Raw genomic sequence first — 19,454 nt, forward strand, 5'->3', positions numbered from 1 at the left:
AGCCATTAAAAAACCGAAACAAAGTGCCAGCCTTCAGTTGGCCTCGGAAGGCTTTGATACTGAATGTTCTTTCAAACAAACAGGGCTTACATCAAAGATGATTCAAGGGAAGCAGGTGCTTAGAGAAAAAGTCAAGCCAGGCCAGCCCAGCCTATTATCCTGACAGCCAGAGAAGAAACTTCAGAACCTTCATTCAGCATGAGCAGCTGACATTTTATCTGGCCTCTGGACATGCCAACCACACAGTGGGCAATGAGGAGTGCCCAGAAAGAGAGAACAAGGTTTATTTTAGTCCCCTTGGCATCCCTAGCAATTGGCTTTAAGAGATCACCAATCACCATATTAAGCATTTCAAAGTAAGCAATGTCATGTATATTTGTAGAGGGCTATATGTATCAAATGACTGATAAATATAAACTAGGTATTGGTGGCAGATTTTATACTGGACCAATTAAAATTATTTCATGTTTTACTGGGATCATAAAGCATGGCAAAAGGATAGTGGAGAAGAACAGGACAGAACCATAATTTGCATTATTCATAGTTTTTTAAAAATTTATCTTGATTTTTCCAGGAAGTCTCTTTTTTCTTGAATTTGTTGTTGTTGTTGCTGCTGTTGTTGTTTAAGAGCAAGATTTTGAATGAAGTGATGATTGTTAACCTCAGTGTAGGATTTTAAAGTTTGCAAAAATACTTTACATATATTTTCTCATTCTATGGTATATGTAATGACAATAAATATTTATGAAATAAATATCTGAAATGGGAGAAGACATTCACAGCACACACATAAGGGTACGCAAACAGAACTACATGCAGAAAGATGTTGAGCCTGTGTGGCTCAAAGGGGAGACAAAAAATTTCTGGATATGGACAATCTTTCTAGAAACAACATACTTATAAAGGAATCCTGAGCAAGTGATTAAGAAAGAGGCATCTTTACTGTTTTTGTGTGACTTTGTGAAGGTGGGGGAGAATGTGTGTGTGACCCAAGGACTCATAGTCAGAGGCTTCCTTCTCATTCTAAGTTGGTAAAACTGATGAGGGAAACACTAAGCAACAACTGATGGATTCTGTGGTGTTCATTACAGTTAACAATTTGAATGTTCAGCCATTTGCCCTGAGGCCTTCTTGTCTGAACTCTTCAAGGGTATGAGAGCTGCAGAATAAAACTCCCAAAACCTCCATTTCTCCTCATCATGTATTTGCCGATTGCTAAATCTGACATTTATTCCAACTAGATCAGATCATACAAGCCCCCTTTTTACATGAGGAACAATGAAAACCAAAAAAAAAAGTGGAATAGAATGCTGTAAAACTAGTTTGAGGTATCTGGGACTTGTACTTACCAACAGAATCAGGTCAGTCAATGACACAGTGTTTGATAAATATTTGGGGGCAGGGTATGTTAGACAGAAATCATTGCCTATTATCTTGCACCTGATTCACATTGAGAGTAATATATGAGGAGAAGAATTAGAGAGAATGGAACATTAACAAAGATTTATACACGCACCATTAAAAATTATTTAGAAATGCATAGTCATAAAAAAACAATATCTGTTCCTATCTATTTTAATGGTATTGAAACATTCCCTCTGCGGATATTTCAGAGGCCCCCAGACACAGAATCTGTGAAAGATTTTTATTTGTAGGTACACAGCCCAATCAATTTCTCCTTAGTTAATAAATGGATTGAATAAATATAATAAAAGCCCATTTCACAATATGCACTTATAATGAGTTCTCCTTATTGATCCTCTTGTAACAAAGCAACTAATATTCATTTGTTCATGGTATCATCACTGTCAATGTACTTGTTTTATGGAATCAATTTATAAACCTATTTACCAATTTTAATTTTCAGAAGTCATTAGAGTTCATATGTGGATTTCTACTGTATCCCCTGCTCAGATGACTTCATAGAAGAAATGTTTGTTTTTATGAAAGCTGTATGTTAATCCTTATTAAACCACTGTAACTGGTTTTGGAGTATGAGTTTCAAGGACAAACTGAAATTCTAGATTGCTAAGAAAAATATTTTAAAAGTCTTTCATTTATTTTTATTGTTGTTTGCAGCTAAAATTTCATAAATAGTTAAATTTTAAATTATTTAAATACTTTGTATTTAAAGCAATTCAGTGGGAATTCTTTTGTTAAATGATGACTCCTAAATATCTATAGATTCTTCTTCATGCCAGACTTATTTAAAATGACAAATATCCATAATTATAAAAGAAACAGATCACTATACAAAAAGCTCTTATGACCCAACTTGCCACTGCAGTTATATTTATGACAATAGGCAGGCCCTTCCTATGCTATAGAAAAATAGTTCCCCAAAATCCTGTCTACAGGGATATGTATCATTCTATAAGCTCATGAGATTTTTCTTAGCCTTTGGGGAAAGTAAAGATGTGAAAGAAGTAACTTCAAAATGATTTTCTTCATGATGGACTAAAGTTATCCTTAAAAAATATACTTTTTTAAAAATAAAGATAAAAATGCTTTATTTGCACTGAACATTTTAAAAAATTATGTATTAATTACTATTAGCTAGAAACTACTAATCTATAAATATTGTTAAAAGTCTATGAGAGGGGCAGCTAGATGGTATAGTGTATAAAGCATGGGCCCTGGAGTCAGGAGTATCTGGGTTCAAATCCAGTCTCAGACACTTAATAATTACCTAGCTGTGTGGCCTTGCGCAAGCCACTTAACCCCATTTGCCTTGCAAAAAAAAAAAAAAAAACCTAAAACAAAAGTCTATGAGAGTGGCAGCTAGGTGGAGCAGTAGATAGAGCACCAGCCTTGGAGTCAGGAGTACCTGAGTTCAAATCCTACCTCAGACACTTAATAATTAACTAGCTGTGTGGCCTTGGGCAAGCCACTTAACTCCATTTGCCTTGCAAAAACAAAAAAATTAAAAAAAAATTAAAAAGTCTATGAGATTTCTTCAGTTTAATGTTTATGAATCTAAATGAGTCATTGTGATATCAAATTGACGGAGTGGCATAAACAATTGAACTGACTCTTATTTCAGGCTGCTAAGAGGCATAGCAGTGCTAACTAGAGAGCTAACAGAATAAGGAAAAGCTTCAGTTAAAATTCTTTCTAGCTATTAACCCTAGAGAAGTCACCACCTCTTCAAGTCCCAATTTCTATAAAATGGGGATATAAATCTTAAATCTTAAGGAGTTATAAAGTTCTAGATATTTTTCATATAATTTATATCTTATTTAAGACATTTCCATCTTTCTCCCACAACTCTGAGTCTGTTTGCCAAAACTCATTTATATGGTTGATTTATTATAAACTGTTCCCATATCTTGAAGTAATAAAATATTCATTCTCTAACTCTCCAAGTCTCTCTTCTTCCCCATGTGGCTCTCTCTCTCTCTCTCTCTCTCTCTCTCTCTCTCTCTCTCTCTCACACACACACACACACACACACACACACACACACACACACACACACACACAAAACGGACACAGACACATACAAATACACATTCATGCACGTATACACAAAATGTTCAACAATAAATGTTTTTATTTCCTAGAGCCCTGAATGACATATTGCATTCAGTAGATAAGTAATAACTGTTGGTGATCAGTAAAATCTGTCCTTAAGCATCTCCTCAAATATGGACATGATTATCTAGCTCAAGTCAAGCTATTCAGGGCACTGAAGAACTAGGGTAGGCAAGTTGAGAACAACCACTGAAAAATAAAATTGAGGCCTGCCTCAACAATTAACTTCCATCTAATCCATAGATTCATCTCTATACTTGATGAAAAATTGTACAGCCTTAAGGTATGCCAATAAATGAGCAGTGTCCTGGTACATTTAATGGTTTGCTTAATACTTATAAATAGAAATAAAAATTTTCACAGTCATAATATTTTTGAAAGGGTTTTCACATATATTACACATATATTATCTTTTATAATCTCCCCTTATCCTCATGATAAGATGATATCAATATTATCATCCCATGTTATTAATAATTCCTCCCCATTTACAAATAAGAATACTAGTTCAGGGAAGTTAGGTCTCCTTGCCCAGAATTACAGTGTCTTTAGTGGGTAAAACTTGGACTGTGGCCTCCTGATTGCCAATCCAACATCCCTTTCTACTATATCTGTTGATGCTCATTATGTATGAAAATAGTACCCATTTGTCCTTTGGGTCAATTTTAAGTGAAACATTGACCAAAGACCATGCTGTGAATGAACTGTTCAGATATTTTCTCCATACTACATTCATTTCCTATATGCTAATTTTTAACATTGTTGTCCCAATAGTTATAGTCAATTATTCAAAACATGATAGAGTGAAACTAAACAATGGAAAATATAAAAAAAGTTTTAAGAAGTCCATAAACATTTAGACTGAATTTTTAGTCAAACCTGTTGATTCTGGTTACATGACTTTGCTCTAATGAAAAGAAAATGAGGGAAGTTTATTTACTTCAGATGGGCAACCAGAACAGGTATGACTCAAAAAAAAATTCTAATCTTGGATACTATACCTAAAGAGACCTAGGAAAAGGTTTTGCTAACCCATGTAGCAGAAACAGCTAAATTCAATGCTTTCATTGAAGCAAAGAATATGATATTTTTGCTTATCCTCATTTTACCTACCATAAGAGCCCTGCTCAGCTGCTTGGGGAATAAGAAACAGATTTAGACTTTAGTGTTGTTAAATATTATCTGAAGGAATTGGGGGGGGGGAGTATGATAATCTATAGAGTTTTGATTGCATTTAAAGTTACAGCTGTATGGAATATTCCAGTCATTGGTATAATTGGTATTTTAAAAATAGCAGGTTCACTGTAAAATTTCCATTTAAATACAAGACAGTTATATATCCCAAAGGACAGCCACTCCTGAAAGAGCAAAAGATGATTTAAGGAAAATTTCACATTACGTTTACATTTTTCAAAATTCTTTGAAGAAGCTATAGGGAATAGGTTCCTTCAATAACCATTCAAAGGTGGTCATTTCAAGTGAGCTGAGATGTTCTCTTGACAAATTCTTTATTACATTAACTACCTTGGGGGGAAAAAAGGAATATAACTGGTTCTATGTTTGCCTAGACCACAGGGGTTCTTGACCTTTTTCCATTAGACTTTGAGATGTTTGTGAGCAGAGACTGTCTTAGGCCTTTATCTGAATCCCCAACACCTAAAATGGTGCCTAACATTTATTATATACTCAAAAGCTTCTTGATTTGCAAGGAAGATAGCTGGCAGTCTGTTGATCCCTGATATTTTTACATTTGTAAAACAAAATATATATATAATATTACAAAAGAAGGACTTTTTTCTCATCCTAGTTGAAATCTTTTGATAAAATCCTTCATGGTCTGAGAATGCCAGATTAAGAACTTCTTTTCTAGAGAGAATTTTAGAATGATCAATTAATAGGATCAATATTCTATCCAGGAGGCCAGCCAAGATGGCAGAGAGAAGACAGGCACAGTTCTAAAGTCTCCTGATCTCTTCCCCATCTATGACATGAAACAAACCTCTTCAAAGCTAAGAGGTACAAAAAACCTATGGTAATAGAGGGGAAGAAGGGAGCAGAGGAGAAACACCTGAATCTTCTTCTCATCAGACTTGGCTTAAAGTCAACCTACACATACTCAGTTAATTATGAAACATCTAACATTTCAAGTATTAAAAGGGGGAAAAGGGAGGGGGGATGGCGAAAAGGAAGGGGAGTGGGGGAAAAGGGGAAATAACAACAGGAAGGGAAGGGAAAAGGGAAAGGGGAAAGAAAGGGGAGGGTGTGATATAGGAGGGCAAACACACTGAAGGGGGTGGTATTCAGAAACAAAATACTGGGGAATATGGAAAAGGGGGAGGGGGGGAAATGCAAACAGAGGGAAGATACCACAGAGGGCAATAAAGAATTAGTAATCATAACCTTGAATGTGAATGAGATGAACTCTCCCTTAAAACATAAGCAAATAGCAGAGTGGATTAAAAACCAGAATCCTACAATATGCTGCTTACAAGAAACTCACTTGAAGCAGAGAGATACATATAGAGTAAAGGTAAAAGGTTGGAGCAAAATACATTTTGCTTCAGCTGAAGTAAAAAAAATCAGGGCTAGCAATCCTTATCTCAGACAAAGCAGCAGCAAATTACATAGTGTTAAAAGAGATAAGGAAGGACACTTTATCCTCCTAAAAGGTACCATAGGCAATAAAGTCATTCCAATATTGAATATATATGCACCCAGTGGGACAGCACCCACATTCTTAGAGAAGTTGAAAGAACTACAGGAAGACATAGACAGGAAAACTCTACTAGTAGGAGACCTCAACCTCCCGCTATCAGATCTAGATAAATCGAATCATAAAATGAACAAGAAAGAAGTTAAGAAGGTAAATAGATTGTTAGAAAAATTAGATATGGTAGAATTATGGAGGAAACTGAATGGGGATAGAAAGGAATATACCTTTTTCTCAGCAGCACATGGAACTTATACAAAAATTGACCATATACTAGGACATAAAAACCTAATGATCAATTGCAGAAAGGCAGAAATAGTGAATATATCTTTCTCAGATCACAATGCAATAAAAGTCACATGCAATACTGGGCCAAGGAGATATAGACCCAGAACAAATTGGAAACTGAATAACCTCATTTTAAAAAATGAGTGGACCAAAAATCAAATTATAGAAAGAATTAACCATTTTATCCTAGATAATGATAATAATGAAACAACATACCAAAACCTATGGGATTCATTCAAAGCTACTCTCAGGGGATATAATATAGCTCTAAATGCTTACATGAATAAATTGGAGAAAGAGGAAACCAATGAACTAAACATGCAACTAAAAAAATTAGAGAAAGAACAAATTAAAAATCCCCAATTAAATACCAAATTGGAAATTCTAAAAATTAAAGGAGAAATTAATAAAGGCAAAAGCAAAAAAACTATTGAATTAATAAATAAAACCAAACGTTGGTATTATGAAAAAACCAATAAAACTGATAAACTTCTGGTCAATTTGATTAAAAAAAGAAAGAAGAAAACCAAATTGCTAGTATCATAAATGAAAAAGGTGAACTCACCACCAATGAGGAGGAAATTAAAGTAATAATTTGAAATTACTTTGCCCAACTCTGTGCCAATAAATTTGATAATCTAAGTGAAATGGATGAATATTTACAAAAATATAAGTTGCCCAGGTAAAATGAAGAAGAGATTAAATACCTAAATAACCCTATCTCATGAAAAGAAAGTCAACAAGCCATTATTGAACTCCCTAAAAATAAATCTCCAAGGCCTGATGGATTCACAACTGAATTCTACGAAACATTTAAGGAACAATTCGTTCCAATCCTATATAGACTCTTTGGAAAAATAGGGAAAGATGGAACTCTGCCTAACTCTTTTTATGAAACCAATATGGTACTGTTACCTAAACCAGGAAGAGTTAAAACAGAGAAAGAAAATTATAGACCTATTTCCCTGATGTATATAGATGCAAAACTCCTAAATAAAATCTTAGCAAAACGATTACAAGTCATCAATAGGATAATACATTATGATCAGGTAGGATTTATTCCAGGAATGCAGGGTTGGTTCAATATTAGGAAAACTGTTAGTATACTCAATTATATCAAAAACAAACCTATCAGGAATCATATGATCATATTAATAGATGCTGAAAAAGCTTTTGACAAAATACAGCATCCATTCCTATGAAAAACACTAGAGAGTGTAGGAATTAAATGGACTGTTCCTTAAAATAATTAGCAGTATCTATTTGAAACCATCAACAAGCATTATATTCAATGGAGAGAGGCTAGAAGCATTCACAATAAGATCAGGGGTGAAATAAGGGTGCCCATTATCACCACTACTATTCAATATTGTATTAGAAATATTAGCATCAGCAATTAGAGAAGAAAAATAAATTTAAGGAATTAGAATTGGGAAGGAAGAGACAAAACTCTCACTCTTTGCAGATGACATGATGGTTGACCTAGAGAATCCCAAGAAATCATCCAAAAAACTACTGGAAACAATTAGTAATTTTAGCAAAGTTGCAGGTTATGAAATAAACCCTCATAAATCCTCAACTCTTCTATATATGTCTTTCAAAGTAACCTCAGACAATATAAAATATTTGGGAGTCTATTTGCCAAGACAGCTTCAGAATCTTTTTTTGAAAACAATTATAAAACACTACTCACACAAATTAAATCAGATTTAAATAACTGGGCAAATATCAACTGCTCATGGATAGGTAGAGCTAATATAATAAAAATGACAGTTCTACCAAAATTAAAGTATCTATTTAGTGCCCTACCAATTAAAATTCCAAAAAAATTACTTTGAGTTAGAAAAATTGTAAATAAATTCATATGGAGAAATAAAAAGTCAAGAATTGCCAGGAGCTTAATGAAAAAAGCAAAAGAGAAGGTGGCTTAGCCCTACCTGATCTAAAATTATATTATAAAGTATCAGTCATTAAATTAAAAAGCTTTTGCACAGATAAAACCAATGTAACCAAGATCAAAAGAAATGTATTAAACTGGAAAACAATCTTTACAACTAATGATTCTGACAAAGGACTCGTTTCTAAAATATACAGAGAAAAGAGTCATATTTTTAAAACAAAAAGACATTCCCCAATTGACAAATGGTCAAAGGATATGCAAAGGCAATTTACAGATGAGGAGATCAAAGTAATCCATAGCCATATTAAAAAATGCTCTAAATCATTAATTATTAGAGAAATGCAAATTAAAGCTACACTGAGGTACCACCTCACACCTCTCAGATTAGCCAATATGACCAGGAAGGATAATGATCATTGTTGGAAGGGTTGTGGGGAATCTGGGACACTATTACACTGTTGGTGGAGCTGTGAACTCATCCAACCCTTCTGGAGAGCTATTTGGAACTATGCCCAAAGGGCAACAAAAATGAGCATACCCTTTGACCCAGCAATACCACTACTGGGTCTGTACACTGAATAGATGATGAAAAAAGGTAAAAACATTACCTGTACAAAAATATTTATAGCAGCCCTGTTTGTGGTGGCAAAGAATTGGAAATCAAGTAAATGTCCTTCAATTGGGGAATGGCTTAGCAAACTGTGGTATATGTATGTCATGGAACACTACTGTTCTATTAGAAACCAGGAGGGACGGAATTTCAAGGAAACCTGGAGGGATTTGCATGAACTGATGCTGAGTGAGATGAGCAGAACCAGAAAAACACTGTACACCCTAACAGCAACATGGGGGTGATGTTCAACCTTGAAGGACTTGCTCATTCTATCAGTGCAACAATTGGGAACAATTTTGGGCTGTCTGCAAAGGAGAGTGCCATCTGCATCCAGATAAGAAGCTGTGGAGTTTGAACAAAGTGCAAGGACTATTCCCTTTAATTTAGAAAAAACAGATATCTTATTGTCTGATCTTGTTACCTCTTAGACTTCTCTTCTTTAAGGATATGATTTCTCTCTCTCCTCACACCCAATTTGGATCAAGGTAAAAAATAGAAACAAAGTAAAGACTGACAGAGTGCTTTCCATGGGGCGGGGTGAGGGAAGCAAGATTGGGGGGGATTGTAAAACTCAAATAATAGCTTTAATAAAAATAAATTTAAAAAAATTCTATCCACCTTCCTCCCCACCCCCCCACCAGATTAAAGTTGGTAATTGTTTTAACCTTCACAGCCCACAGTAACATTAACATCTGTTGCTTTTTTTAGAAAACTGATTATTTTGTGGATAACTCCCCGTACCAGTTCCAGCTGCCTATTCCAGCTCTTAAAAGGTGAAATACTGTCTGTGGGTGCTCTACAGTAAATGTGATTTACCATCATTTGCCTTCCGGATTGTAAGTGCACAGTCTGCATGCTACCAGCTGTGAAATTGCACAATAAGCCATAATTAAACAAGCAGAGAGAATAAACAGAAGTAGTTAGGTGTGATTTGGAATAGTAAGACCCACAACAAGGTGCCTTTTAAAGCTTTATTAGCCCAAAGCAAGAAAAACAATGTATATTCAGGTAACCTGTGTTTCCAATGACTCTAAAGGCATGATTTTGAACATTCGGCCAAAGACCCTAGACTACCTAACAATAATACTACCAATACAGACTATATATCCACACAACCGCAACATGCTATTGGTGTTCTTAGATGCTGGTTTCCAGTAGTGAAACCGATGAAAAAGCTAATTTTCCTTACACATAATTTTCAGTGTTAGATACATGTCTCTTCCCATTAAATTGCTTTTTGTCAGTTTCCCCCATATAATTTCCCTCAGACTTTAGGTGTGTATACAGAAGCAAGTAGAACACTCTTCAGAGCATAACCCTAAATCACTTCTCTATCGATCTAGCACTCCATTACAACTTATTTATATACTACTTAGATAAAGTATTTTGCCTTTTGAGCATTTTCCGGGTTAAGGTAGACACTTCTCTTATTACTCTGGAGCTGAGGAGGATGCTGGTATTAGCTTTGGTTTAGCTGCCTGGGGAGGAGAAATATCAGGAATCTGTTCACCATGTTTGTACACGCTCACAGTGACATCTATTTTTTCTCCACCATATTTGTTCTTCACGTTGATGCTATATTTTCCTGAATCTTCAGAGGTCACCCCTTTGATGGATAAGCTGACATATTTGGATTGTTCCACTTTGACCACAAAGTGTTCGTTGAGTTCAATATCCTTGTCATTCTTGAACCAGACAACTTCTGGGTCAGGATTTCCAAATACAGTACAAGTCAAATTCAGAGTCTTTTAAAAAAATGGGTAGGAAAAAAGATTGAAAAAGTCAAATGAGATATACTTCAAATTACTAAATTATTTTTATTCAAACTATCCTGATTGGTGAGAGCTTTTTATATAGCTGATCACATACTTCTTACCATGGTTCACTATCCCTCCCAATTCCCACATCTAGCTTTCTACCTCTTACTATGGGAACAGTATTCAAATCAATACTAATATTGCCTCTGAAAAGGGATTAGCAGTCAACACCCCTATGATTCCATTGACTTTAATTGTGATTTATTACTTTCCCAAACAAATACCTATTCCTGTCTCCACCATATCTTTCTTCTCTTCCTTCTCTCTCTCTCTCTCTCTCTCTCTCTCTCTCTCTCTCTCTCCTCTCTCTTCTATCCCTCTCTTTTTTACTTTTCCCCTATTTTCCTTCTCTCTGTCAAAGTGTTAATTTGAATGTCCCTACTGAACCCCCAGAACACCTTGGGCTAAGTTGTCCTTTATACCTAGGAATTGTAATCATCATGCCTCAGCTTTTGAAGTACTCTTGCTACATAGTAAAAAGGAAGAGAAGGTAGATTGCCTTGGGTCTCTAAGTCATTTTCATATATTCAGAATGGTAAAATGATGAACTCCCTCTGATTGCACAAAAATTATCATTCTTACCTTGCCTTCCATTATAGTTACCACATCAGGCAAACCACCAATCACCTTGCCACGATCTATGAGATGAAAAGAGCAATTATCCAAATGTCACTAACAGGAATGCTTAAGATTCAACACAAATTCATGCATATGTTAAAATATTGATCTCTAATCAGTGCTAGCACATACTAATAATTAGCTGCCATTTGAAATGTACTTACTTTTCTCTGCAAATGCAGCTGCCCTAAAGATCGGTGGAGAGAAGAGAAGGAAGTTATTTTTTAGGTTAGTATATTGACAAAGAAAATGAATCTTCTCTTCAGTAAGTTTGAGGAAAATGTGAAATTATAATTAAAAGAAGTAGAATTAAACCTTTTATGATTATACTTTGCCAACTCATTGACAAAAATTAACTATCCCTTACCTTATAACTCCCACCTGCTATACTGAGGTCTTAAAAGCTTTGTCTGATTCCAAAGTCAACGGGTAATAAGTAGGAAAAAAAATATCTACCAATTGGTTGGTTAACAAAATAACAACTTATATTTATATAATTTAAAGTTAGCAGTGCTTTGTGGGCATTATCTTAGCTGATCCTCAGAGAAACACTATGATATGGATAGATAATATAAGTTGTGGTATTCCCATTCAATGGATAAGAAAACTGGGGTTCAAGGAGTTGAAATGAGTTTGCCTTAGTTGATAAGGAGCAGAAATAGGCCTCAAACTTAGGTGTTCTGATATCAAAGCCCTTATTTCCTCCTCTGTTTCTAAAGTTTTCAGTAGAATAGTTTCAACTGTCCTCTTCCCAAGATTAATGAGAGGATCTTGCTTGCTTTGCAGTCATGAAGACCTCAACAAATACTCTGATTTCAAAAGCTTGCTCACTCAAACATTTTATCTTTCACTGTTTGCTTTAGATTTGGAGCCTGTGTCCTCAGCAACCACTTAAAATAGAATAACTTCTCCCTCCTCTCATCCCATTTCCTTCCCTGGGGAAATATTTGCCACTACTGCCAGTCTTTCTTTTTAAATCCCAATTTTGTATGTGAATTTACATAGCCCTAAATTTGTAAATGCATTTGTACTTTAATAGATTTTTTTCCTCTCCTATAATCTGACAAATCACTGATGTGCTTTTCCGTTGCTATCTCCATCCTACATGTTTTCAAACCCTGGAAGTTCATAGTTATTCTCACAGAATGTAAATCTGACTGGGGGGAACTAGGGATTAGGGGGAACTAAACTTGTGCAATATTAATAAAATATGAAAATCTTACTTCAGTTTCTGGAATTCTGCAAATGCTTCATCAAAAGCTGAAAAGAAATATTTCAACTTTAAATGAATAGTTTCAATGATATATTCTCTCTCTAAAGGTACCTAAAACCTTAAGTAGTAGATTTTCTTGTTTTAATCAAATAACAAATGAACAAAATAGTTATATAAAGTTAATTTTACCTATGCAAGACAACAAATATTCTAGCAGACTTACAAAATGTTTAAACAGTTTATATTTATATATTGATTTATGTGAGTTCATGAGAATACTATATTTAAAGGCTTACAAAGCTCTTTAAAGCATTATCTCCTTTGAGAGTTATCATTACCAGTGTTCTAGGTATTTATTACCCTCATTTTATGAATAAGGGATCAGTGTATATATAACTTGGGAAAATTAAATAATTTTAATTAGAGGAAGTAAAGCAATGGCAAGAACTGAACAAAAGTCTCTTGACTTCAAAGTTTACTCTCATTTAGTCCTAAATAATCAATTAATATGTAATTATAATATCTTGAGTAATTTTAATATCTTACCTTGCCCAGAGAGATCAAGTGTCCTTTGATGGTTATCTTTGCCATCAAATATCTCAAATGTGTATTTCCCTTTATCCTTTTCAGTAGGCTCACAGATCTGCATCCAAGCCATCTCTTCACTACCTCCAATTCTCATGTGCTCGCTGGAAGAAATCTTTGCATCTCTTCAGAAATGAACAGAAATACACCTTCATGTTTCATGCCCATATTATACACAACTAACTGGTATATGTGATGGCCTATGCAAAATAACTTCAGAAGAAAATCAAGTTCTTCTAAGCTATTACAAATTCAACCAGATAGTCTGCCACATTTGGAGGGGAAGGAAGGATCTTACCTCTAATTTCATCAGTATAAGGAAATCCTACTATAGAAACTGCCTCGACCAATGAAGATAAGCCAAATCATGGTATTAGACACTTACCTGGCACTAAAAGTTTCAACTTCCAGAGGGTCACACAATTAATATATATGTCAGAGGTAAAATTTAAATATGTTCTTCCTTTTGTCAAGAAGAGCCTTCTATTCATAAATATCAGTAAAGGTTTCATCATGCCTCAAAATACTGAACAAAATATGGATTTTTCAAAATATATCTATCAGTTCTTTTTGAAAAGCTCATGAAATAATTTATGTTGAAGAATTCACCCTTAATTATTAATATATTGTAAATGTGTGAGTAAATATATATAATATATAATATTGCATGCATATATATATGTGTGTGTGTATGTGCATTGCAGAAATTTCCTTCTGTGAGCTTTATATCTAAGCCAGAAAGACCCGTTGAACATATCAGATATTTTTTAAATGTAGTTTCATTGGCAGATGTGACAAATTTACTGTCTTTTTAAATGTATTAGAGCTCCCATCCTATGGAGAGAGGAATAATGGCTACAAAGGAATTTTTTTAGGTTTTTGCAAGGCAATGGGGCTAAGTGGATTGCCCAAGGCTACACAGGTAATTATGAAGTGTCTGAGGCTGGATTTGAACTCAGGTACTCCTGACTCCAGGGCTGGTGCTCTATCCACTGTGCCACCTAGCCGCCCCATATAAAGAAATTTAAAAGAAGTATGCATCATTCTTCTGTTTCTGATTTGAAAACAAAATTAGATAATCTTTCTACCAAAGTTACAATAAAGGCATGAAATATTTTTATAAACAATATTAATCAGAATTTCATGTGCAGAGTAGTATGGAGCCAGAAAAAATATTTAAATTTTCCCTCAAAGATAAGTTTATAGTTTTTATAATGTTCTTTTGCAGGATTTGAATTAACTACAGCCTCATACTTTTTCTAGCAGTTACTGAAATTGTTATGATTCCATGATATTAGCCCATATCACAATACTTCTATAGTCATCAAAGTTCAGCTGTATTTATTTCATTATTTTGGTAGAAATTGAAGCAATAATGTTCATATAGCATATTGAGATTTTGAGTACTTTTCCTCATGCTACCCTCTAGAATACAGAATAGATATGACACCCCAGAACTTTCCTTGCTAGAGATGGTGAAGTTGCCTCCATAATAGCTATATGAAGAATGGAAAGGGAATATGATATACCACCACTTCCGATATCTTTCCTAAATTCTTTCTAGCATCAATGAACTATTTAACAATATTAGCTGTCATTCACAAGCATTGCTATATTTTTCCAATTCCACTATGTACACCAGACGCATTCCTTTCCAAGTTACCATTCATTCATTCTATTCAGCAAACAAGCAAGCATTTTAATGGTCTATTTTCTGCTAAGCATTATTGGTCATTAAAAACAGTTTGGTGTATAGTGCTTAGTGCATAGTCAGGAAGACCTGAGTTCAAATCCCACTTCATGCATGATTAGCTGTATATCTCTTGGAAAAACACCTAATCTCCCCAAGCCTCTTTCCTCATCAATAAAATGAGAAGTTGTGCTCAATGACTTTTAACATCACATCTGACTTAACCCTGTGTTCTTATGAATTCAACAAATATGCATTAAACATCCATTATATTAATATCTGTGTTAGGCAATCAGCATACAAGAACAAAAATGAAAGTTTCAGTCTTCTACTTTCAGAAAACAATGTGTACACAAATAACTAAACGTAAAAATGTAAAGTAAATACAAAGCAATTTTCCATTTCCAAGGAGTGATGATTGGGAGAACTCAGGAATGAGATTTTAAGGTGAGGTATGAAAAGTCCTAATAGGACTCAGTGGATAGAGTGCTAGACCTAGAATCAAGAAGACCTGAGTTCAAAACCAAACAGACACTTACTAGCTTTTTGACCCTATAAAGACACTTAACCTATTTTTGCCTTTTTCAACTGAAGAATGAAATGGTAAAACACTCCAGTATCTTTGCCAAGAAAACCCCATGGACAGTATTGGCATTCCAAAGAGACAGACCTGCCTGAATGACCTAACAAATAAACAACATGGCTCTTACATGTAGGGGTCACCTGTTAGAAGAAGGATGTGAGGTTACAGAATATTTACCTCATTAGGATAACCTATTTGTCTCATATACAAAGAGAATATCAGATTAATAGAACATTTTCCCATTTACAGTTTTCTGGACTTCCCAGGGACTGAATCTTACAAACAGAATTGAAAATAAATCTGCTTTGCCAATTTATCCCAATTTGGCAGAAGATGCTAGGGTGAATACAGCATTATACATAAACCCACACAAAATAAATTTGTGTTTTGGTCAGGAAATCTGTTTCCACTACTTGTTGACAGTTGGAGATATTTGGGGGTTTATCAAGAATTTAATTGTAATTCAGGACAGAAATAAGTTGTTAAAAAAGAGTTCATGTGCTAAATTATCATTTGTTCCCTCAAAGAAAAATTCAACAAGTGTTTTTGTTCCCTGCTCCAGAATAGTCCAAGAGGTTTTCAATTTCTGACATTAATGATCCTGGGTTACCTTTTCTCCCACAACTTTGGCCAAAGTAATAGTATCATGGTCAACTGCAGTTTGTGATTCAAAAACGAAACATGGATGGATAGATAGATGGATGGATGGATGAATGGATGGATAGATAGATAGATAGATAGATAGATAGATAGATAGATAGATAGACAGACAGACAGACAGACAGACAGACAGATAGATAGATAGATAGATAGATAGATAGATAGATAGATAGATAGATAGATAGATGTGTATTCAAAATAAATGTGTGTACATAAACAAATATAGACATAAATGTGTATAGCATGGTTAATTAAGTTTCCAAAACAGACAAGTATTTTGATGAGGTAAGGATTTCAGTGTGAGCTGCCCAAAATTCATAAGGGTCTCAGCTCTGCCTACCACAACTAACTAGATAGTGTGATGGAACCGATGTTCCATTCTCTTTTGTGCAATGCCTGGATATTGCTTTGGGAGTAATGTGGTCCCTGCTCTGCTGGAGAAGGAGATGATTTCAATCATGCCTGGGGATTTGCATCCTATTCTACATATTGAATCAGTGACAGTATGAAATACGAGGATTGCCTAAGCCCTCTGAATTCAAGGTAAGATTGGTCAGAGTTTCATTTAAAAGAAGAACCAATTACTTTGGTCTGTTTTATTTCATTGCCTCGTTCTGCTAGGTTCTCAGGCTGTAAGGTTCTCTTTCTTATCTCACTTACTTTGAATAGATCATAGTCCCAGGACCAATCTATATCCCCAAACATGCTCTGCTATCAGTGCCTACAGATTTTTTAAGTTCATACAGCTTTTCTATTGTGTATGTCTAATATTCTAGAATTCCCTCAGCATGAGATGGATAAGGGTGGGGAAAAACTGCTTTGAAACTTTAAGCTGATGTATTCAGAATCATAAGGGAAAAGTTAATAGAGTTTCTATTTTATCAATCATATCTAATATAGCTTATTTTGAAAGGCAAAACTCATTTGACCCCAAATTCATCTAACAAATGTTATCGGAAGAGCTGATAAATCAAGTCTTTGAGGCACTTGTGCTCAATTTAACATGTATCCTAACCCAACAGACTTTCTTCTATTCAGAGAATCAACATATTGCAAGTATTAAAAAAATTGTTTTTCCTGTATATTTGTGCTGCTTATGAAGGAGAAAATGTTCTGAATTGATATTAATTAATATAGCAAAACATTCCTAATTGAGTATATATATATACATAAATCCATACATACAAGGCCACTTGATAAGACTCATAAAAATTATAATAAAATAGCATCAATATTTATATAATAAAAAGGAATTTCTAGTTAAATGGCATTTCAAGTCTTCAAAGGACTTTAGAAAGTACATTTTTGCCACATAATAAAACTGGGAGGTAAGTGCTATTATTATTCTCATTTAATAGATGAAGAAATTGAGGCAGACGAAAGTTAAGTGTATTGCTTAAAGTTAGTTACAAGCTAGTTTCAAAAACTAAATATGCACTCAGGTCTATTGTGTCACTTAATTGGCCTCAGAAATTTAATTCAGCCAATGATCTGACTGAAAATCTTAATTGTTTACTTTCAAAAGCTCTTTCCATGGCAACTACGTCTCCAAACCTTCTGGTAATGCAAACTTGGTTAGGTGAAAAAAAAATTATTACTTACCTTGACTTTCCAGAGAATTTAACTTGCCCACCATTATTTGATTCCATATTAATCTCACTTTTCTTTCTCATGATAATACACTATCTCTAAATAGGCTCAATTTCTTTGATTCTTGCCAGTCAAATTAAAAATATCATCTCTTGAACCAGGGTGAAATTTACAGTACTCGAGTACACAAGTCCAAAAATTACATAATAATTCTTATTTGGAGGATGAAAGCAGAGTAAAAGCAAATTTAGGAGATCACAGAAATTTACTCCAATTGAAAAATGATTTAAAAGGGTTTTGCTGTTTTAAGAGGATATGAGATGCTAGTAGGCACATGATTATGATATGCATGTAATGGTCACAAGCCTTTGCAAGGACAATATCTAATGTTTGCTTCCCTCTCTTAAGAAGAATATAGAGAAACTACAGTGAGAACAAAATGTAAAACTACAAAGAACTTAAAAAAACCCTAATCTTTTCTTTAAGAACGTATATAGAAGGGGCAGCTAGGTGGTTCAGTGGATAGAATACCGGCCCTGGAGTCAGGGGTACCTGAGGTCAAATCCAGCCTCAGACACATAATTACCTAGCTGTGTGGCCTTGGGCAAGTCACTTAACCCCATTTGCCTTGCAAAAACCTAAAAACAAAATATAGAGTGCAGAAGTCATTTAGATATGCATGATGTAATAATTATTCTCAGACAAGTACTTTGAGATACTGTTGACCTGGAAATCTTCAAAACTGTGAATGATTTTTGCCATATCATTCACAAAATCTTGGAAATGGAAGAGACCTCAAGAGGTACATTTCAGCTAATCCATATATGAAACCAAATACTAAAACAGTAGTCAGTATTTGCAATTTTCACTCACTGCTAAGAGTTCAATAGTCAAAAATTAATCAGCCAACCACTGTTGAAGACATCAAGTGAAGGGGAACTTATCACCTTCTGGGGTAATCCATTCCACTTGAGGATTTCTCTAATTATTAGCAAATGAAAGTTTTATTTTGTTTTGCTTTCCTTAACTGAAATTTAAGATTAGTTACAAGCTAGTCTCAAAAACCAAATATGCACCCATGTCTGTTGAATCTAATTGACCTCAGAAATTTAATTCAGCCAATGATCTGACTGAAAAATCTTATTTGTTTACTATCAAAAGCTCCTTCTATGGCAACTACCTTTCCAAACCTTCTGACTATAACTACTACCTGTAATGCAAACTTAGGTGAAAAAACTTTTTTTGCAATTTCCACCCATGGCTCTAAGTTCTATGCTCTGGGACCAGAGCAGAACAGCTCTAATCTTTCAAACCCTCAAATTCTTAAGGACAGTTATGATATCCACCACTATCTTTTCTTCTAGACATTAATAATCATACCATTTTTAAAATCAGTATGCATATGATGTGAGTCTGAAATCCTTCACCCAGAGACAAATGCTTGCTTGATGTGATCCTTCATTCTTGAAAAGTACCCTGACATCAGGGAGATACCATAACAACCACATGAATTGCATTTGAATGAGGGGGTGCTATGCTGAGTCACCAGTCTCACTTTCTCATCCAGAGCCATCTGGGACCAATGGTCAGATAAAATCAGGACAAATGGAGATGATGCCCTTCTCTGATACTAGTGTATGTTTCCTTCCTAAA

The 19,454-nt window shown here is 34.6% G+C and overlaps 1 protein-coding gene across 2 annotated transcripts in view; it reads right to left on the bottom strand.

Moving 5' to 3' along the window:
* Positions 1-9,844: 9,844 nt before the first annotated feature.
* The window catches only part of MYOM2 (myomesin 2), a 152,830-nt gene continuing 143,220 nt past the window's right edge, over positions 9,845-19,454 (bottom strand). For both annotated transcript variants that reach the window (XM_074209536.1, XM_074209537.1), the window contains 5 exons: positions 13,240-13,403; positions 12,704-12,740; positions 11,645-11,667; positions 11,445-11,500; positions 9,845-10,790 (listed from right to left, as the gene is read on the bottom strand). In XM_074209536.1, coding sequence (XP_074065637.1) covers positions 10,476-10,790; positions 11,445-11,500; positions 11,645-11,667; positions 12,704-12,740; positions 13,240-13,403 — 595 coding nt within the window. In that variant the 3' untranslated portion in view covers positions 9,845-10,475. The remainder of the gene's footprint in view (positions 10,791-11,444; positions 11,501-11,644; positions 11,668-12,703; positions 12,741-13,239; positions 13,404-19,454) is intronic.

The sequence above is a fragment of the Macrotis lagotis genome, chromosome 1 (assembly GCF_037893015.1).
Source record: "Macrotis lagotis isolate mMagLag1 chromosome 1, bilby.v1.9.chrom.fasta, whole genome shotgun sequence".
Classification (NCBI taxonomy): Eukaryota; Metazoa; Chordata; class Mammalia; order Peramelemorphia; family Peramelidae; genus Macrotis; species Macrotis lagotis.